This window comes from Saccoglossus kowalevskii, chromosome 16, assembly GCF_978046115.1.
Source record: "Saccoglossus kowalevskii chromosome 16, keSacKowa6.1, whole genome shotgun sequence".
NCBI lineage: Eukaryota > Metazoa > Hemichordata > Enteropneusta > Harrimaniidae > Saccoglossus > Saccoglossus kowalevskii.
Window position 1 is genome coordinate 12,724,965 of NC_140656.1, and position 23,000 is coordinate 12,747,964.

The 23,000-nt window shown below is 34.5% G+C and overlaps 1 protein-coding gene across 7 annotated transcripts in view; it reads left to right on the top strand.

Annotated features, from left to right (window-relative positions):
• LOC100369031 (CAP-Gly domain-containing linker protein 1-like) overlaps positions 1–23,000 on the top strand; it is a 50,831-nt gene that overhangs the window by 9,541 nt on the left and 18,290 nt on the right. For 3 of the 7 annotated variants that reach the window (XR_014926614.1, XM_085491071.1, XM_085491073.1), the window contains exons 3-19: positions 837–851; positions 4,177–4,664; positions 5,105–5,247; positions 7,248–7,482; positions 8,229–8,324; positions 10,089–10,130; positions 11,070–11,173; positions 11,810–11,870; positions 13,122–13,226; positions 14,519–14,776; positions 15,825–15,882; positions 16,221–16,372; positions 16,540–16,628; positions 17,205–17,370; positions 19,293–19,508; positions 20,292–20,495; positions 21,150–21,385. Coding sequence is in view for 6 of the 7 variants with exons in the window: in XM_085491071.1 (XP_085347197.1) it covers positions 837–851; positions 4,177–4,664; positions 5,105–5,247; positions 7,248–7,482; positions 8,229–8,324; positions 10,089–10,130; positions 11,070–11,173; positions 11,810–11,870; positions 13,122–13,226; positions 14,519–14,776; positions 15,825–15,882; positions 16,221–16,372; positions 16,540–16,628; positions 17,205–17,370; positions 19,293–19,508; positions 20,292–20,495; positions 21,150–21,385 (2,668 nt within the window). In the remaining variant the exon portion in view is untranslated. The remainder of the gene's footprint in view (positions 1–836; positions 852–4,176; positions 4,665–5,104; positions 5,248–7,247; positions 7,483–8,228; positions 8,325–10,088; positions 10,131–11,069; positions 11,174–11,809; positions 11,871–13,121; positions 13,227–14,518; positions 14,777–15,824; positions 15,883–16,220; positions 16,373–16,539; positions 16,629–17,204; positions 17,371–19,292; positions 19,509–20,291; positions 20,496–21,149; positions 21,386–23,000) is intronic. The other 4 variants (XM_085491074.1, XM_085491075.1, XM_085491072.1 and 1 more) reach the window with 4 other exon arrangements.

Consider the following 23,000-nt stretch of genomic DNA (forward strand, 5'->3'; position numbering starts at 1 on the left):
GTGGCGATAATATTAAAACTGCATATATAGTATTTTGTATAGATTGAAGGGTATAATAGGGTGGATCTATCGGTGGTGGTGATAATTGTAACTCTGTATAAAGTATATATACTGCCTTGTGATATACTACTCCTGAATAATGGTGACCTAAATTGTTGCACCAAATGTACTTGATTTTGATAGGACCAATTTTGTTATGTATATATAATAGACCATTTCTTGTTTTTTATGTTGCATGGTGTTTTTTGTTGGAATACATCACAAATGCAACAAAATTTAAAATACTCCTCAATCTACTGTAAAACTATTTATTTTCACTGGCATTTAATTTCACTATTTTGATGTTTTGAGCAATTTCATTGGGTTTTATTTTCACATTTTTCATGTTCGTGAGGATTTAATTTAGCGGCTTCTACTCATCAGCAAAAATAACAAAATTAAATCTCGGTTGTTGACATATTCAAACAAAATATAAATGCTCAAAAAACCCACAAATTGTGTATCTACAGAAAGTATAATTATTTCAAAAACTGGTCCTTTCACAGTCATGTAAAACCTGGTACTTTATTATATAATTGTTTACTTATCTTTCCTTGCCAATTCTCTTTTTCTTCCCCCCTTTGCATCCTATGGTGGCTTCTCCTTACAATACTATAGCCAGACTCTTGAACGCAACACGCACTGAAGGTAGGGGCTTTATAGGCTCATATCAGCATAATGTTATCATTTCTTTTTTTTGTTTTTCTGCATGTTTCCTTTCCATATCATCATCGCTGTTGTCTGAATGCTGTTGTTCTACTAACTATGATACACATATGTCTTGTTTATTCCTGAAGCCATTCCGCCACCAGGTAATTCCAATTCCTGTCATCCTACCATGTGGAATTGTTAAGTGTAATGATTTTCATTCTATTGTTTCTGCATTACTGATCACCAAGATCCATGCACTTCATTCTACATTTGCACAGTAAAGAAGGGGTTGTTGTCCCATCACGAAAACCACAAATGAAATCATGAGATGCTATAAACAACTTCAATACTGTGATCAATTTTCATTAACCGAAAACATTACGAAATTGTCGCAGAGTTGCAGTGACTATAACAATGACTATAACTTTGGTCTTCAGTGGTCGATAGTTTTTACTTTGGAATTTTTTCCCCCCTCATCTTTATATCATCAAAACATGAAAATTTCTAGCGAGCAAAATTACATTGATTACAATGAACAGAATATATATATATATTCTCCATCTTTACTTGTTGACTACATGTTGATATAGTATATACAGAAACAGTGTTTGATTATCAGTACCAGTATTTTTTTTAGTTTTGTCAAAAACAATCTTGGTTTGTGAACTAATATTTTGCTGTTGCTGCCAACAGTTTTCAAACATAGAGTTAAGTCACTAGATTGCAGGTAAGGTTTGGTGTATTATAAGCAGCCAAACACGATGGACGCATACATCACATACTGTAGAATACTTCGTTTAGCTGGAATTAATTTTCGCTGAAAAGACTTTTTGGGTGTTTTGTACTGAATTTATTTTCACTGATTTGTTGACGAGTTGAATGTAAAATATAGAAAAAATAGGGAGATTCGCTGGATTTTATTTTCACTTCACTTCAGCGAAAATTAATTCCAAGGGAAATAAAGTATTTTACAGTACATGTATATGCCGACTCCAGGGGTGCAGAAATTAATTATGTAGTATTTGCATTTGCATATTAAAATTGTACATTGTGCCAATATGAAAGTAAGCCAAAATAATAATATTCAGGACAATATTCATGCCTATCAGTGGATCAAATAATTGAGATGTATGTACAGTGATGCCACGCCCCTAAAAATGTTTGTTGCTTTAAAATGTTGTGATTTTTCAAAGACAATACAGTATCATTATTGGTAGGTGGTGGTGGTGATATTGGTCTTTTCGAAAGCCAACCAATCCTGTTTGTGTTTGAACAATGTTGCAGTGTTATTTATCGTTGGCTTCAGTCTCATTAGTTATTATTTTAATCATCTGAGAATTGTACAAACGTGAATAATTGTTTTTAGATTGCACAATCTACTTTCTGTGCGGGAAAAAGAAATGGACATCTGATAGTTGTCTTTTTCCTGGTATTATGCGAAGACATGGGAGCATGTACAGAACATATGCAGGTTAGATATGCCTCTGACCAGAAAAACAAAATTACTATCATCTTCTTTTGCACTTTCTACTGCAATCAACATTGTTTGTGCACAGTTGACGGCTATAGGTAGGCATTGCTGCACTGCCCAATTCACCACTACCACTTTCCTATGCCTAGTCTATTTCAGTTGTTTTTTACTGAGCTTTATGTAACAACAATCTAACTTAGTTTGATATCCACAGTGATTTTTAAATGTTTATTCAATGGTGTCACTGCTCAGACCAGACCAGACCAGACTAGATACACTGGACCAGATACACCAGTTAATTATTATATGGTGAAGTTGAAATTAATTATTTGGAATAGACTTTTCAGTATCTGAAACTGTACTGTCTTAATTAATTAGCAGCATCTTGATGTAAGAGATCTGAGAGATCCCAGTATGTTGTTTTTTAAGTGCAAATCTTTAAAAAACTGGTAAAACAATGCGAGTTGTACAAATGGGATTAATGTTGTGTACCAATGAATGTATTTAAACTTTATGTTACCAAACACTACCGTACTTGACTGCATTAGCGCCCAGTGTTCTCAACTCAGAAAATCATGATTTTTTTTAGGGGTGGGCACTTACCCAAGCGAAAAGGGAGCAAATGACAGTTTTAGTTCATCATGTGACAGATTGAGGTGATATTGCAACTTTGGGGGAAAATAAAATTCTAAATTTAGTTGTGTCATTGACTTTTACAACGAAGAAACGGAAATTTTTGATAAGTAAACTGAATATGGTATGAAGTATTTACCACATTTCACTTTCATTAACAGGTCATTGTCGAAGCGTAGTTTACACACTATTACCGTGATCCACGCATTCACAACATATTCACGACAGTCAGTATCAACGCTGTATCATGTGAAAACGATTACGGTTTTTGGAAAAGTTAAAGTTTATGATTGATTATACAGACAAATTAGGGTGATTTTGAAGAGAATAGACGCTTAGCCGAACGTGAGCCAGAAAATAGAAATGCCCCAAAAGTGGGGGATGCATGGGCGCTAACGCGGTTGAGTATGGTATATCAATTTTATCATATGAACTTTTTATTTATCGCCCTAAGACGTGATTTGAGGGGCGAGGGAGTGGGGTGGGGTGGGATGGTATTGGAGTTTATGTTTATTTTTTCCCGAGGAGTAACGAAAAGAGGAGTAAAAAAAGTACAAATGCATTTATTTGTCAAGCATGCATGTAATATCAATGTAACTTTAATACTTGGAAGCCAGAGTGCGAAAAGCAGTTGTCGTATGTGTACCATCATTTGTCAACTTGAAATAAAAAGTTCATATGATATCAAAGTAGTTTAAAATCATACTATCACTCTTTATGTGTTAATGAGTCGCATGCAATATTGTCTGACTTCATTAACCAGTATATCTCAAGGGAAATAACATTATATCTTGTGAGCTAACTTTGGATGCTTTTATGGCGAGATGTTTTTTCCTGGACTAGGTAATTGTAGAGGCAAACTATCATCTTCTGGCCATTTGTAGTATGAAACTAAACTGAACCAAAAATTTCTAATAATAGTTGTATTGATATGAAATTTAAGGCAGTAAGTATATAAATTGTTAAAAAAATGAAAAAAAATTACTTATAAATTTGAATCCATAATTATATCCTGTTTTATATTACTTGTGTAAAATTGGGGAATAACTGGTAGTACCGTACTAGCTTTTTATTGTTATGGATACCCCACCATTAAAACAAAAAATATCCATCTTATTTTCAAAATTGTGTTATGAAGCCAGAAACATGTGTAACTTATAGTTGGGATCAAACTGACAACAACAAAAATGTTAAACTCTTGATTAACATATAAAGAGTTCAAGTATGGTTTTATACTTTAGAAAATAGAAAATTATACTTACAACAATCTCACACTTCATAACTATTGGCACATTAAATGCTACTTACATAGTAAAGCTTAACCACCAGTAAATGGATACATAGGTATTGCAGTGGGCATTTTGTTTTTATTTCAAACACAGATGCAATTGCTCATTCTGCTCGAGCAGCAGGTATGAAACCAACTCAAGCTTCCCAGTATGCGCATCACCTTGCCAAGAATCTGGTGTCATCTGGACGATCTTCCCCTTCGGATTCTGACCAACTTGATGATTACATAATTGGTGATAGAGTATTAGTTGGTGGCACCAAACCTGGAATCATTCAGTTTCTTGGTGAGACGCGATTTGCTGCAGGACAATGGGCAGGTGTGGTCCTGGATGAACCTGTTGGGAAGAATGATGGTTCAGTCGCCGGAGTTAGATACTTTCAGTGTGAACCTAAAAAAGGAGTATTTTCCAAAGTTTCTAAGTTGATAAGAGAACCAGCTGGCGGTGTGAATGCTGGTAGTCCTAGTCATCATAGACCAAGTGGGGCTCCGAGTACTCCACGAATGGGCACTAAGGTTGGCACTAAGTTACCTCCTTCAGGTAGAGCAACCGGGGATGCACCTGATAATTTAGGGCTGAAGGTAAAATATAACTTTTGTTGGCTTAGTTTTATGGTGATCAGCAAAATTTTGTTTGCTGTTTTTGTTAGTTCTGGTTCTGCTGGAGCCCCAAAAATGAGAACTAATACATTTATCTCTATCTTGTCTAATTCTAATTTGATTATTTTGTGAAAAGTGTGTATAATTTCATGCACCATTGTTTCTTTTACTGTGATCTCAAGAAAGAATGAAACAGCAATCTTGTAGTAGAAGACACTGTTTTGCTAACAAAATAGTTACAGTACACACAGTCTTGCCACAGAAAGCAATGGCTACATTGTGAGCAATATCATTAGCAAAGCAGTGTCTCATACTGCAATATTGCTATCACATTGTTTCTTGCAGTTAGTTTAAACACAAAAATTGTCAACTGGTACATGGATGTGAATACAAGATAACAAAAACAATTATTTATCGTATAGGTTGGAGACAGGGTTTTAGTGAGTGGGACAAAACTTGGTACTCTGAGATATGTTGGAACTACCGAGTTTGCTAAAGGTGAATGGTGTGGGGTGGAATTAGATGATGAACTTGGTAAAAATGATGGTGCAGTTGCTGGTACAAGGTGAGAAATGAACTTGCTGGACTTGCATCTTGATACAAACAATATAGTGTGATTTTATCATAAAATAAACATTTTTGCCACATGAAACGCTAATCATTCATTTAATGAAATAAATGACAATTTTTCAGTCTTCAAAAATTTTGTCAAGTTTAAATAATACTTTTGACATCTAGACTGGGGTGTTTTTTTTAGCTCCACTGTCATTGTAGATCACAGAGCGGAGCTGATAGGTTTGCAATTGCAACTTCTTGAAAACTACCAGCTCAATTGCTTTGATACTTGATATGTAGGTACTTGTGGGTGAACCTCAGTCAAATTTGTTCATTTCGTGTTGATATCATCATTTCTCTATTTTTGACTAAATTTTTGGTAGAAAATGATATTTTTGAATTCTTCTTGAACACTACCAACTTGATTGATTTGATATTTGAGGTGTACATTATTTTTGTGAACAATTTTCTCTCAGCAATGTTAATAAGAGTCGGCTTGAAATTAAAAAAATAAATCTGAATAAATCAAGTCTTTATCTCTTCTTTCCAATACCTTCCATGCTCACATATTCTTTACAGCCAAAACCAAGTCAGCTTGGACGTTCAGTTGCAAGACATAACAAAAAAAACGCAGCCAGTGATACATTTTAAAAATAAAAATACAAAATAAACACAATCAGAGACGCCGACCACGCGCGTAGGAAATAAATAGAACGTGTTGTGGCACAGTCTCACCAGCCTCTTTCACTCGCGCAATATAATTATGCTATTTCCCAACCCACTTATATTTAATACATTGACGAAAAACAGGTCAGATAAATCAGGCTTGTAATTACTAGTAACTCAACTCGAACGAGATATTCAGCACTGTTAAAGTGGATAAATTCGAACCAGCAAGCTCATGACTGGAGACGTCCGGTCGTCTTCGTTGATAACTCGCCAATTCACCATAATCGTGTTCAGCTGATTTTCCAAAAGATGGACATTCAATTCATATTCATCCCAACTTATTTGAATATTCTTTCGGAAATTCAAGACATTGTTCAAAAAATCCTGTACAGTTATATGTCTGATGTCAACTAATAATACGCAATTATCCAGGCAGTACTAGAAATTATTGCTGATACTGAAAATGTTGTATTTTGGACATGCTTTGTCAGTTGTCATTCAAACTTGGTACATAGATTGAACATGTTAGGATACATGTCCATGACGATTTATTTCGCAATTGGATCAAAGATGGTCGACTGGCAGGCATCTTGTTTTGTTTTTGTATGCGGTATCTTGGACGTGCTCTGTCAGTTTTCATTCAAATTTGGCACATACATGTACTTTATATATTGTTAGGATGCATGTCCATGACAAGGATGGCCGATTGACAGCCATCTGACTTTTTGGCCTTACTACTATATTTCCACAATTTATGTACCATTTTCATTCGTATTTGGCATACATCATACATATCAGTGTGTTTCATAATCAGATCAAAGATGGCCGATTAACGGTTGTTTTTACAACCCCTCTGCTTTAATATGACAAGCACAAAGAGAAATTTCAAAAATTTAACGGGGACAGTGTCATTTTCAATGCCTTGTTTATAAACATATATTCAGTGTGAGACTGTTGCTTTCAAGTTGTGTTAATACAAAGATGATTTAAACTTTCCCTTCCGTTGCCAACGTATTTAATATACGGAAATAGCACGTGCGTGTGTGCGTTTGCGTGAGTGAAAGATGCAGGTAAGATTTCTCGTCGCAACGCGTTCTATTTATTTTCAACGCACGTGGTCGGCGCCTTTGATTGCGTTTATTTTCTTCTTTCATACTCGACATCTATCGCTGGCATCATTTATTTTGTAATTTCTCACAACTGAATGTCCAAGCTGACTTTGTTTTGGCTGTAATGCATTGGAACGCTGACATCATTGTAAAAGTGCACTCCCCTAACCAAAAACTCTGCATTCATCGTATTATCATCACATAATATACATTGTGCCCATTTTCCTCTCAGATATTTCACTTGTAAAGCAAGACATGGTCTGTTTGCACCTATCCACAAAGTGACAAGAGCCAAGGGTAAAGCAGCCAAGCCACCGTCAACACCTATGGAGTCGACATCAAAGGATAAACGCAGTGATAGTACGAGTTCAGTAAGCTCTGTAAGTTCACTATCAAGTTTATCAAGAAGTATTGGTCATGGTTCAGTAGAACTGACATCTCCAAGAGAAAAAGAACTGAAAAAACAGGTAAGCCTCTCTGTTTCAACTTTTGGTGAGGAGTATTTCTATTTTAGGGTGTTTCAGTTTTCCCATTTCTTATTTAATTTGTGTATGCTAAGCCTATCATTTTATCTGTTCTTTCACCTGCATTTCTCACGTCATTCAAGTACCTGTTTCAAGTTCACAATTGCTCACTGTTGCGAATCTACTATTTTAAAGCTAGCTATTTATTTATATGTGGTCTATGTCACTGTTCGCAAAGTGAATGACATCCCAAATGTGGACATAGATGTAATGTATCCTTGGATATTCAATGTCGTCCCTGTAAGCGATGTTAGAGAGACACAGATCACGTAAGAATGTATACTGTAAAGGGGGTAATTATTCACTGGGTTTTAATTTAGCTTATTTCGCTGACTGGAAAATGCGCTAAATTAAAACCCAGTGAATATGTAAAATTTAGCATAGAACACATTATCTAAATGATAAAACCTTGAATTTAAAACCCGCTGAATATGCCTGAAATGGTAAATCAGTGAAATTTAAACCCAGTGAAAATTAGTCATTTTACAGTAGCTAGCCTTTTGCATTTCTTATTTGCATAGCTTTTATTTATTTTTGCGTACTCCATTATTTGAATACATCATCTATTTACTTTTGCATAAAATTGGAGCAATGTTTTTTCCTCTTGCTATGTTTTGTTATTCTTTTCAGCTGATTTTTGTTATTTTTAGCATGTGCTTTTTTGTGGCTTGATTCTTTGCTTTTTGTAGGAGTCTACTTCTCCAGACTTGTTTACTTCATCATCATCACAGCAGCATGAGCCTGCTGCAGCTCATCTTGACAAAGATAAAGAGGAGTCTGCTGAGGTATGGTGTATCAAAACACATTAACATGCCTGACACAGTTTATATTCAAATATTTATTTGCCTAACAAAAGTTTGGTATCAACATTTGAATATCATTTACATAACCCCTCCCCCTCACCTATTCACAAATGTTGCAGAACACCTTATAGTGATAACTTTCTTTAATATTATAGTGATAGTTTTGTTGTATTAAACATATATTATATTCCATATGTAATTTTTGATCATGGTAGGTGCTTGTTTCCATGTCTGGCAATTATTCTAATGATAAAATCCAGGCGCAAGTACTCGGCAAATTTGCATTCATGTTATTGTCAATAACAAAAATAACTTTTATTTTGTGAGTATATTTTTTGCGTGTTAATTTTTGTTTGCTTTTATAAACAATCGTTTTCACACTTGCGGTGTGTTGAAACACAAATTTTTTGTTTGTAATTTCATGGAATTCAATACAAGTAAGACGGACTTTATCATCAAAGTTTCAGAACATGACACTAGTTGCATTCACATTTACACATGCCAGATATATGAACTTGGTTGACAAGGGCAAAATTTTCTTGATTGTTGTCTTAACACCTACATGTACTAAGATGAGTGTATTAATGCTAAACGCATGTCCAAATCACTCAAAAGTAATTAACTAAACATTCATTAAACACTAATTGAGAACCAAAACTGAAACTTGTGTTTCTGATATTACTGTAAAATCTGTTAAAATGATACAATTCAACAGAGAGGATTAGGTTTCTATTAGAGCATCTACACATATGAAAAATGGTGAATTTTTTGTTTTCAATTGTTCAAAAAGAATGGGTGCGACTTCTATTAAGAATGAGACTTCTCATACAAATTTAACGGTAATGTCTAGTTAGATTCTCTCAATGAAAACATGACTTTTGATGACAGAGTGAAGAGGCTTTATCTCAACATTTTTACACCTATGACAACCTGTGTGTGATTAATTTTATGACCAATGGCTATAATTATTCAGACCTGTCTGTCAAACACAATAAATGTGCTAATGCCTGGTAGCCTCTGCTCATAAAAGCTAACATATTATGCCTGTTAGTGGTATTCTAATATCTTGGTATCAATAAAAAATGGGTTTATGCTTGACTCTTAAGTCACACATCTTGATACTCTGGGGGTGTTGTATATTTTTCTATAAAAGTTAAACAAGTCGACAGCTGAGATCTTGTTGAGTGCAAGAGAGCCCCTCAAATTGTTCACTGTTCCTGTTACCATGGTTACACCGATCAGTGGGAGAGTAATATGATGGGAGAGAATGAAACACTATTTGACGGGCAGCTTCTGCCTCTCTCTCGCTTTCAACAAGATCTCAGCAGCAATCTGCTTCAAAGGTCTAAATTTTGATTGCACAACATGCGCACCCTCTCCCTAAAAGTACCAGGATTTGTTATCTGTCAGGGGTCAATGGAGCTCTAACAAGCATTTTATTTTATCGCATCTGTCAAAGAGGAAACCCAGCCCACATTTACATGTATGCATGTAAGCAAGCAAAAACTATTCATCATATGTAAAATCACATTTGTATTGTCTGTGTATTACCAACAGTCCATCATTTCATTTTTTCTTGACTTTAGGAAATGTGCATGTAACTAAATAAAGGATGTCCACTGTGCTGTACCTCATGGAAGATGCATAATGCATGGGATAAATATGTGTTCTAACCACTGCATGCTTCATTATACCATGTATACCTAGTTACTCTCTATTGCATTTCTTTCTTCATTAACTCTACAGGCTGAGACTGAGCTTGCAGCTTTACGTGCACTTCATGAAAAGGTAGATTGCCAATAAACTAAATGTCTACCCACTTCTTTATTCTTTATTCTTGATTCATCCTTTTTTGTTCTCAGTCAAACATACTAGTACAGTAGTACGGAAATGGGGACTTGGGTTCGTCTTTTTGTTTGATGTCATTTTTAAGACTGATACTGATTTTGTTTGAAGATTTGTATACATATGTTTTTAAATTAAACATTTTTATGCTGCAGCCATTTTTGTTCAAAAAAATTCATTTCAATCAACTATTTCTTGAACCTGCTTAGGCCGATATCCATAAAATTCAAAGCAATTTGCTATACACTTTCACCATCTGAGTTACTGATGCACAACATTTGTGATTTGATTCAAAATGGCCGACTGGCTGCCATTTGGCCTTAGGTGTCTTTTACTCATTTTTCTGACTCATTCTTCGGTGCAAAGGAAAGATGAGGGTTCACATATGCAAGTTGTTATCCGTTTTGATTGAAAAGCAATACAGAAACTGTCATTGACATATCAGTAACTTCTATTGTGCACATCACAAAATTAAAGCTATTTATAATGTCTTACTCAATTCTGTGTCTGTGTGTGAGACTGAGTTAGAGAGAACCTGCAATCCAAATGGCATGAGAATTGATATTCACATACTCATATGCAAAATAATCCGTCTGTATGTGCAGTCGTGTATTTTGGACATGAATGAATGACCGATCTGATCCAAATAAAGATACAACAGTATTGGGTATATATGTCATTTCTCAGTAGTTCAGCTTTGTGAGAGAATAATTCATTTATAGAAACAAGTTTTAAGTCAATATTGGTGGTATGTTTTGATACTGTAGATAAATACAGAATTGTTTTGATTATAAACCCACGGTAGTAACATTTGTAAAATCTATCAGATTGGAAATTTGGTAAATAGAAACATTAACTCTTACTCTATCATTCATACTGCAGTATGTCAAGGATACTGATGGAAATCAAGATTCACTTCGAACGTTAGTTGAGGCTGCTGATAGAGAAAAAGTTGAACTCTCACAACAGTTAGAAGAAGAAAGACGGTAGGCATCTTCTCTTTCTTTCTTTCTTTTCTTCTTTTCTTTCTTCTTCTTTTAGGCCAGAATACCAATGTATGATGATATTGCTCTTCATTCATTTTCTACCACTGTGGTGCTGACAAGCTTGAATATTCAAGAAAATCATAGAAATTATTACCATGCTAATTATGCACATTGTCAGTAGAAATAAAACATTCATACACTGTATGCTAATGGACCTTAGATGGTAATGGCCTCTGACGTCTTGTTGAAAGCAAGAACCACAGAGATAGTTTTTATCGAATAATTTCATTTTGTCCCTCGAATAATTTCATTTTGTCCCTCGAATAATTTCATTCTGTCCCTCGAATAATTTCATTCTGTCCTGTCATCACATCCATTGTTCACCTGATCTATGTGTGTGTATGCATGCGTGTGTTCGTGTATGTGTGTGTGTTTGTGTACGCAGACTCTCTGAATATTATATGGTTAACTTTGCATATTCACTAAGTTTTGATTTAGCTCATTCAGCTATCAGCGAAATAAGCACAAATAAAACAAGCTAATAAGTAAGCCCTATACAGTAAGCTTGTTGGTATTGAAATGTGTTAAATAATATAATGATCTTAGATAATAATAATCTGGCTGTTCATTCCACAGGAAAGTTGAAGATCTTCAGTTCCGCCTTGAAGAGGCTGCTATTAGTAAAGATGACTTGAAGGTATGCAATAAATTAATATCTATTTTATTATATTATATTTACCGTACTCTACCTCATTAGTGCCCACTGTCCCCAACTCATCAAATCATGAATTTTTAAGGGTGGGCTTTTACCCGAGCACCCCTCTCAGAAAATATCAATATTTAATTGATTGTTAAATAATTGTTTATCAAAACAAATTGTGTGTCATTTTCATGCTGGACTAAGGGACGACGTCAAAAGATTGATGTCTGAAAAAAACGTATTTGCTTTAGTTTGGGTGGGGGGGGGGGGTTGACCTCAAAAAGTTTCCATCCTACAAAAACGATTTTATTTTTTAATGAAGGCAAAAAAAATCTTGGAGTATTTGTAGTTTGTGTTTTATATCCAATCATAGACAAAAATAACAGAAAATGAAAAAAAACACATCCAAGACGAGAAAATGGTTCGATCCGAGTGTAAATATGTGCGTCAAATAAGGTCAATTTCATGTCATGGACATAGAGCATGCTCAGAACCCTGAAAAGTAGTTTGCACATGCGTATATTCCGCTTCATTATTACAATCAACTTCTATGCCATACTACTGTCCGATTATCAATTTGTATTTAATGGTTAATGTAGTCTGACGCCATGATCAATATTTATCAATTAAGTTTCAATAGGGGGTTTTGGGAAAGACTAAAGGAATTAAGTTTTTTATCGGACATCCATCTTTTGACGTCGTCCCTAATCTGACACAATTAAAAACAAAAGTACATGATTACAAAACAATTTTACACATTTTATTACAATATTGTGTACATACCATCAATACAGAGAAATCCTGTCATAAATTATGATGCAATACTGATGAAAAATAGGTTCACATGTCATTTGTTAGTATTTTTTTGCATGACAGACATTGTTTTGCTATTTGCAAGTGCAGTATAAATGTTTGATGACAAGGTTTCATGACTAGTCAGACAAATTTCGGCATTATGCAAGGGGTGGGCACTTTGCCAAATGTTACCCCAACTAGAGAAAGTTCAACAGCGCTATATCCCCACTGGATGCCATACTTGCAACTATGAAAATCTCCATCCTCCGTACTTAGGCAGGCAGGCACTAATGTTTTTACAGCAGTGTGGACCACCACTGCCGTCACCGCTAAATAGTCAAACCTTCATTTTTCCTGTTACTGCATGGATTACACTAACTATTATGCTTCACCTGGTTGATGTGCCAGTGATGTGAGTAAAACCTATTGATTTGAGTATGTTTGTCTTTGCAGGCTGCCAGTCAACAAGAATTACAGCGGATACACACATTGGAGGACAGATTGGTGGAAGAAAATCAAAGAGCTACAAAACTACAAATGGAAGTAGATGGTTTCAAAGTAAGTATCTACATCAAGTCACTAAATCTGATATTGTCAGCTAATTTGATATTGTCAGCTAATTTGATATTGTCAGCTAATTTGATATTTTCAGCTAATTTGATATTGTCAGCTAATTTTACATCATTGGCTAATTACTTCCATCCACTTGTATAGTGCTGGTGGGGGATATAGTGGTCATCATCGTTCGTCAATATGTACTTATAGACAATCATAATTAAAGAAATTCAACACTTTGAAACTTGATGTGTGTGATAGTTGTCATGGACACAAGATGTAAATTGCATGTTCATTTACATATTTGCAAATGGTGAAAATTTATTCAAATATAAATTCAAAACATCTTGAAATTTGGATATGCATGTTAGTCACACTGCGCTGGTCAAGCAGGGGTCGAAATACTCTGGTGCACACTGCACTATGCACATAGATTATTAGCTAGTGCAAGTAAACTCAAAATATAATGTGCCGGCCGTGCATGTAGAAACAACATTTTCTCATTATATTCACTAAACCTAAATTAAGTTCAACCAACATTGTAAGACAACTAAAAAAAAAGCACATTCTTTCGTGATCGCATCAATCGATAACCTGTACATTTTATTTAAACTTTGAAAGTGGTGCATTTCACAACAAGTTCACTGTTAGTGCACGTAAATTTCAAATTCAACATGCACACTATGCATGCAGGAAAAAAATTATATTTCAATCCCTGTCAAGACAAGATGTGTAATTTGCATTCTGATTTGCATATTTGCATATATTAATACATTAGTAGAGAGTGATGAGAACTTGTACATAGTTCCTCAAATTTTAATTCAACATTTATCATTGATGATTATAACTGAAGAAATTCAACACTCATCATTTTGAAACTTAGTGCAGGGATTGCGTTAACCCCATATTTTGCTTCCCTGACTCCAATTATTGAAGTGGGACCCCGTTTTTCAGGCAAGCTGGGGTCCAATCTCTAATAAGGTTATCCAGGATAAAATTTCTATTTCTTAAAATTTTGTAAGTGGGACTCGTCTTGCCGAGACACAAACCCTGTTGGTGTATATGTGCAATAGTCAGTGTAATAAATTGATGACTGATTTACAAACCCCACCCTTACATCAACCCTCAATTGTCCTCGCCCCTACACCTTCTATTCCCCAGTTGAGATGTGCAATGCTGTTAACTATACAATGATTTTAAGGTATGAAATGATTAACAGGGTTGGCCAATGGCTTTGAGTTTGTCTTCAAAGAATATATCCAGTAAAAACATAAATCTTTTGTTTTTCCATGCAGAATGTTATGGAAAACAAAGATTTCAAGTTGACAGAGTTGGAAATGGAAGCGTTAACATATATCGAACAAATTGAAGATTTACAAAAAAAATTTAAAGCAGCTGAAGATAAAATTCTACTATTGGAATCATCAAAGTTAAAAGACAGTGAACTTGGAGAAGAAATCAAACAACATATAAACAAGATAAAAGAATTAGAATTACAAGTACTTAGTCTATCTAATGATAAAACTGAAGTGCAAACTACGTTATCTCAAGTGGTAAGTCTGCCTGTCTGTCTAATATTTTTTTACAGGAGTGACCGTTTCCCACCATTAGGAATAGAAGACCTTTTCACTGTGGGAAACTATTTTAGTATACCAACATCATAATTGAACATACTGATGGATTTAATTGAAAAGGAACAAGAATTATGAAGTTTTATATCTTTGGAAAAGCATTTTTTTTATGCATGTGTAAGCAGAGAAAGACAGGCTTTCTCCAGAAGCCTGACTGCACCTGAAAGGCCTCTCCCACAAAATAACCCCGAGGGCGCTATTATGACGAAAAGGTTCTACGGGAATATGAGAAATTGATTGTAAAATAAGTACATCCAGCAAACTGTAGCATTGGGGTAATTTATTAATGTATTTGCTCTATTTGATGTCTGAGTGCATACTTTGAGGTATCCTTGTAATAACCTCATTATTATACATCATGGGAATGCCGAAATCCAGAACAGAATCAGCAAACTTCTTTGTGTGGATTCCGGTCAAACTGGTGGCAGCAATGTTTGTCTTTATTATTAGAGGACGCCTACCTGCGTAATCATTCCATATTTGGAATTCGCATTTCCTAATATGGTAGGATGAAAATACCCCGTAAAATACCGCAAAATGACGCCACGCTGTAACTTATGGCGTTACGATGACAGATGTATAATAATAAATGTTACACCAAATGAACATATTGCCATATAATTGGTTAACAACACAACTGTGCATTGAAAAGAGTGATTTTTTTTTTTTTTTAATTCGGGACATTTGAAGTTACTGCGAGAGGCACAGCTTTATAAATTTGGTCTCTGTTTGGTAATAAGGTGACACATAATACCAACTAAGTTTTTCGTCAAAAAAAACCCACACAGTTTGAATGTGTGATAAATTTGTTCTCATACGTGCGTTGGTAGATTTTATTCAGACTATTACTACGAAAAACTTGCATGAAATACTGATGCATGTTAGTTTCTTTTGTTAATTGGCTGACTGGTAGTCATATTGGTTTTACCATTTCTTTGTTTAATTACTGTTTAATTTTGTTTTTTACCAGAGAGAAGAGCTTCAAGATTCGGTGGCTGCCAGAAAGAAACTTGAATCCACTGTGGATGGTATGTCATAAAATAAGAGGTAGTAGTATCCATTCGCGTTGCTGGCCTGAATGAAGTAGGTCTTTGATGGCAGTTATCCAAGAAGGCCTTTGTTCTGACACCATAGAGAATGACCTTATTTTGCTGTACACATTTGTGTTAGCTCCCACTTCCGCACGTGAAGTTTTTAACTTTTGGAGCATTGCAGATTTGTTCAATTCATAATATCTATTTTTTCTGTGTCATATTTAAAAATTTTCTTTAAATTTCATAGTGGTGAACATTTCATTTTACTTGGGTCTGGCTAATGACTATCTATTCGCAACGTCCAATCCAAAAAATTTACTTTCTTGTTCTAGGTCTTCAAAGCAAGTTAAAAGGCAGTGAATCTACAATGGAGAATATGGATAAAGAGGTCCATAATCTGAAAAATTCACTTTCAGATCTGCAGCGACAGCTGAAATCAAGTGAAGAAAAGTGTGATCTGTTGAGTCAGGACAAAAGTAAACTGGTAAATATTTAGTTTATGAATAGTGAAAAAGTTGCCTTGTGTATTATTTGTATTATTTGAATATGCAACCCTTAATAAGCAGGACTGATATGTTAACTACTACATCAAGCACTCAACCTTACCGACAATAATTGTCTAATTTTGCTTTACAACTTACTTTTTTATAGGAATCTGAGATGTCTGAGATGATGAAACATTCAGGGGATAGCTCACAACAACTGACTATATTAAATGAACAGCTTAGAGCTAAAGATAGGCAAGTAAACACTGTCAGTTACTGAAGTGCTTCACACGACTGTGTTGTATCTACAGACTCCTTTTCTAGAAGTCGAAAATAGGCCATTTTGCATGTACACACATGCTGGATATGGGGTGTAAGATAAACATGCATGCATGATATTGTGCTTCTGAGTGTACTAATCAACATCACAAAAATAAAATTCCCTTCTATCAACTATCAGCAAACTGACATGTTTCTATTTTCCGCTTTAAAAAAATCAAGCATATTTTTGTACCCCAGTTTTGCTACTTCCGGGGAAAATTGTCTATGCAGGAAAGTTGGGGACTGTTTCTGGGCTCTATGCACTATTTTAGACTGTACATTCGACTATTAATCAGGCTCATAGCTTTAGCCCCATAAGCTACACTAATCAACTGTCCACATGATTTACTGGTGCTTCCAATGTCAGTGGAATCACTCAGTTTAGTGAGGAAGGATTGTGTAGAATTCTTGTAATCATCTGATTTTGATAATGCCCAACAGGGAAAATCTACATTCTCAGTGATGCTGAAAAGAAAGTTTTTTAACCGTATGATTTATGGCTTGTTACAGGAAACTAGAAGAGTTGCAAGAGTCTGTGTCCCAGTCAGCCCAGACTGTTAGTAAATTAAATGACACCATCGTGCAAAACAAAGAACAGTCTGAGAAAGAAGCTGAGAATACTAAACAAAAACATCATCAAAAGTTGCAAGACATACAAGACGAATTAGAAAAAGTTGTAAGTATTTAACATAAAATCTGTATTAAAAGCCCCACCCCTAAACCGCACCAATTTAATAATAATAACAATTGAGAACCAATACTTTTCCATCTCTCAGATGTGTGAATGCTCAAATAGAAGCCACATCCCCTCTGTTGCATTGTACCATTTTAAAAAATAAAGATTTAATACAGATTTTAGTGTAGTCAATATAGAAAACAAAATTGCTGTATTTTGAAGAGCATCCCCAATGGAAGTGAACCACCAATTTCATTTATTGTATACTGGTACTTTTACTGGTAACCAATTTTTGACCATCAACACACTGTCAGTTATAAGTGTTTGTACATATAGTTATACAAATATTTGAATATAGAAATTAGGATTTTTAAAAATGTTGAGCACTGTTTTATGAAGTGTAAAGTTTAGTCAGTTATTTATGACCAGTTGTATAGTGACAGTCTGCATATATTAAATGCATAGACGTGTTGTGTTCTTCCATGCCATACAATAGCAGCTACATACTGTAGAATACTGTACTTTATTTTTGCTTGGAATTTATTTTCGCTATTTTCACTGAAGGGATGGTTCTGTGAAAATAAAATCCAGCGAATATACTTTTTTTCTTATATTTTACATTAAACTCATCAAAAATCAGTGAAAATAAATTCCATACAAAATGCCCAAAAAGCCTTTTCAGCGAAAATTAATTCCAGCGAAAATAAAGTATTCCACAGTACATCATTGTTAAAAACAAAAACATTTGGATCCATCTGTGACATAATTTGTCTATGTCAATACATATGTCAATTCGGTTTGTTAACGTAACTAATTTTGAATGATTAGCAGTTATTCTTGTCCTCAGCTCTTTTTCTTGGAATGAATATCAATAATAGTGAAATGTTGTATGTCATTTTAATCCTACACTACTTTACATAATTTTGTCTGCACCCAGTAACTCACTGCTGACAAAAATTCACTCAACACGTCAGCTGCAGCACTGTAAACATAATATATCACATATAAATCTGGGATGCAAAGACCAGCAAATTTAAAACTATGTATCCAGCACCACTATTATGCTGCAACCTCTTTGCGTTTTGCTTTGATTTGGTTTGGTTTGGCATTGAAGTTCTTCCAATTAATTAGTCGGGTAGTTTGTTTCAAGTTTTACTGTAACAATTTTAAGTTTTAAACTGTAGACCCAAACTACCTAACCAATTAGTAGTAAAATAACTTGTAGTAAACATTGACATTGCATATTAAATCAAATCTAAGCCTGAACCTGTGGTAAGTTCTTCACCATATCAACTCTTCTATGACACTAGATGACATTCAAGATTTCATTATGGGTATTGATTCCAATTCTTTTGTTTAATAGTATAATCATAGACATGCAAATAAGCTAGACACAGATTTTGTTTGGCATTGTTGTAAAAGATGGCCGACTAGTGGCCATTCTGTTTATGAAATGCACATGTCCAGTTTATGAGTTTATTGATCCTAATCATGCCTATCTGCTTTATTGGCCTACTATTCATGTTCAGTTTATTTTACATGCATTACAATCAGTTATGGTATTTACAGAGAGCACATCCTGTGAGGAAGGAGTCCCCATATTATTATAATGCTGTCATGTCTGGACTCTGCAGTAGTATAGATTGCTTAACATTTCTATCTTTTATTTTTTACATCATTCAGGACAAGGAGGATAATAGATTTCCTCTAAGTGCCACGCCCCTTTAGTCATTTCCTACAATCTTTTCTCTTCTAATCTTCTGAAGGGTGTTAATTGTAGTTTAGGTATTTTATTCTTCTGCACCATATTTTAATTTTATGCACATATGCTTTAGTCGGTGCTGGATGCCCTTTGTGTAAATACACTCTTTTATTTTTTACTTCAACACATTGGTGCATCTTTGCCTTCTTCAACTTTATAGCAAGGTGAATTGCAGAAAGCTAATATCAAGATAGCCAAGCTTGTAGAAAACCATAGCAAAGAGAGAGAAGACTTGTTACAGGGCAAAGATAGTGATATAGATGAATTGAAGATGAAGCTCCACTCAAAAGAGGAGGAGTTGAAACAGTTTGTGGAACAACATGATGCGTTTACGAAGATGATTGATCAGATTAGTTTGGAAAGGGATACTTTTAAGGTAATATCTGGAGTGTCATTGTTACTAAGGGTGGGCTTATCACCTAATAAACATCTGACAATCAAAACATGTGGGTGTGACAACTTTCTTGTATATGAAAATGTTGTTGCATTTCGACATTTGGACACAGCAACAACATGTCTCGCTACATCCGAGCGTAGAAATGAGTACGGTAACATATATTTTGGGGGCAGAGTTACGTCACAGAACATTATGTTACTAAGACTTGCACCACTGTACCATGCATTTCTATGGGCACTGTGCGAGCTGCTGTGGAATGCCAGTCGAAGAGCTTAAATCAAGAAAAATGCACAAACTTTGTGGCAATCCTGAATGACTAAATTGTTAATGTTACACTGTTCAGAAGAGTCTCAATCAACAAATAGCCCAATATACAGTTTTCACAATCATTGTTTTCACCTGTGATGGTTGTCAGGTGGTTCGCTCCAGAGAATGTTGTTGAATTAAAAGAATTAGTAAGAACAATATAGCATGCATGAAAATTGAATTACTGAATGCAAACAATCACGCAGGCATTTAATTGTTTTAAAATTGTTTTTGCTGGCATTTCTAATTATCTAAATTACATTCTCTTCATGAGAATATTGCAAAGTACACTTTTTGCAGTATTTGATCATATCAAACTCCAAAAAGGGGTGGGTGGATAAAAGCACTGTTTAGTGTACAATTTGTGGCGTTTTTGAAGTGATTCATTATACTGACTGTCAAATCTATTCTACTTCATCATTGTCAACACCCACACATGTACACATTATATTACAGAATGAAAAAGAGAAAAATAATAATCTGTACAAAGCAGCAGTGAAAGAGAGAGATACATTCAAAGAAGAAAAAGAGAGGGTCTTGGTTGAGAAAGACAAATTAGAGGGAAAACTTCAGTTATTTCAACTTGAAAAAGACCATGCGAATAGCAGATTTAAACAACTTAATGACAATAAAGACAAATTAGAAGAAGAGAAAAATAAGGTGAGTGATTTTGCATAAAGTTATAGAACAAATTTTAAACTATGTCAAGTTAGAATAATCCTTTCCTTGCATATAGATGATTGTTTCACGACACAATCCGAAAATGACTTAAAATTTGACTACTGTCTGTTCCTGTGACCCTTATTTCAGACTAACTAACTTTAAAATTGGTACACACATGACACAAGTAAAAATAATGTTTATTAACATTTTCACATTTCGCAGTGAGATGGCACTGGTTACAAGGACAGTAAATGAAAACACAAACAAAATTAATTCTGAAGTAGGGCCAAATAAAATAAAATTTGTTTCTGGTAACTTATTCTTGTCTAAATTTTGTAATCAGACTCTATATCTAAGCTGGAAAGTGACTCTTGGAGTGAGTTCTGTTTTTAGATGCAAGTAAGACAATTTTTGTGCCTCATGTGTATTTTGAAAATTTTATTCACATTTTGCAATATGCCCAGTAGTATTGAAGATATTATTTAAAATAAAAAAGTAATGACAAAATAAAAAGTTATACCCTACCTACTTACCCTATTTTTGTTTTCAGTGTTTTTTTTTTGGCCTAACAAATCAATGCACGTATTGTGAAATGCGCGACTACTAACTTCATAATCACTAATCATCATTCTTTGCTATGTATCATAATAGATTCTCAAAGAGTATGAAGATATAAAAAACTGCCAGAAACAATTACAGGAGCAGCGAGATATAGCTATGAGAGAAAAGAATGAAGCCTTAGCAAAAACTCAACAGAGTGAAATGAAAATAAGTACGTTGCAAGAAGAGTTGTCCAGGTCTAAAAAGGAAAGTGAGAAACAATCGGAAATTGTGCAAAAACTTAAAGAAGAACGACAACAAGGAGCACAAGATTTGAGATCGCAATTGTAAGTATTTATTTTGCTTATCTGCTTTACCCAAACTGGCCAAAACTCTCAGACATCATCTTGAATGTTGGGGTAAAAAGAAACATCAGGTTAATGTCCGAGGAATTTCACTATTTTGATATTTGCACCATTTTCATTGGGTTTAAATAGCAGTTTTGTCATAAAACAAGATTTATATTCTCAAGGACATTATTATCTGCGAAAATTGCAAAATTCCAGCCTGTCAAGCAATTTAACACTATGAATTACATTAGGTATGAATTACATATTAAAGCTTACTCTCCTGGGTATTTGAAACCAAAATCGGCACTCAACTCAGGAACCAATCGGCCACGATCTTACAATTAGATGACAATTTCGGTTTCAAATACCTAGGGAAAATGTTCCATGTTCTTTGTGTTATTAGGTGTTCGTATGTCAGGGATTTTTCCATACAAAACAATGATTTCTGCCCAATTTTGCTAGTGGTTGGTATAATAATACCCCGAACAGTTCATTTGGCTGTGAAAGATTGGTATTATTTTCTGATTTGTATGAATCTGAAAAAAATATTTTATAACTTGTCTCTTTATTTAGTTTAATGGCGCCCCCCATATAGTAAATATTGCATTTATTTTATTATCACTTGTTCGCCAGCTGACTGTGGTGAAAATATCCATAGTGTAGGCTCCTCCTAACACTGTAAAATCTGTATTAGAAACTGCAGCATCTATTAAAATAGTACAATGCAACAGAGGGGATACAGCTTCTATTAGAGCATCTACACATATCAGAAGTGATTTATTTTTGGTTCTCAATTGTTCAAAGAAAATGGGTGGTCTTTTCCTAGCATTGCAGCTTCTAATGCACATTTTACGGTACTGTTTGTCACCCATAGTCTTATATCTTTCCATGCAGATATTTCTGAGAATTTTGCTTCGAGATAGGACCATGTATGACAACGGCTATAGTATGTCTCACTATAGCTAGATGGAATATCAAACTCACCATTGTCCTGCGAAATTACGTAAAATTTTGTTTCACACTTTTATTGTTATGCAGAATAAATCCCCCCCCCCCCCCACCCATAAGTTGTTGGTTATTAGCAAAAGCAGAAACATTTTCATTTGCTGGTGTCAGGTTAATCGTAAATGCATGGTATTTAGCATGAGTCAGTATTTATAGTTGCACATGTAGTGTAAAAGGTGGATACTGTTACTGAAGGACACCAACCCAGCGATAAACTTATGTAAACATTGAGTATCATAAAACATTTGCTTTTGATGCCTATCTATGTGGCTATTTATTTTTAATAATAAGATGTCCTTGAGGGTGCTACAATGCATACCTAACTAGAATAGTTTTCTTCTGAAATTAAAGTTATATATTATATTGATCAATATGAAATTAAGACTAAGTTAAGTTTTGTTATAGCTTGCATGTATATTGGTGAAAATAGGTTCTAAGATCACTATTGTTTTAATAAAAGTACATACTTTTAACAACAACTTAAATAAACATTTGTATTTGCTCTTATAACATCAAAGCGAAATTTTCTGACATGTTATTTTCAAGTTCCAAATGATTGCCTTTATAATCACAAGGTAGGTCAATAGTTTTTTTTCACAGCTGGCTG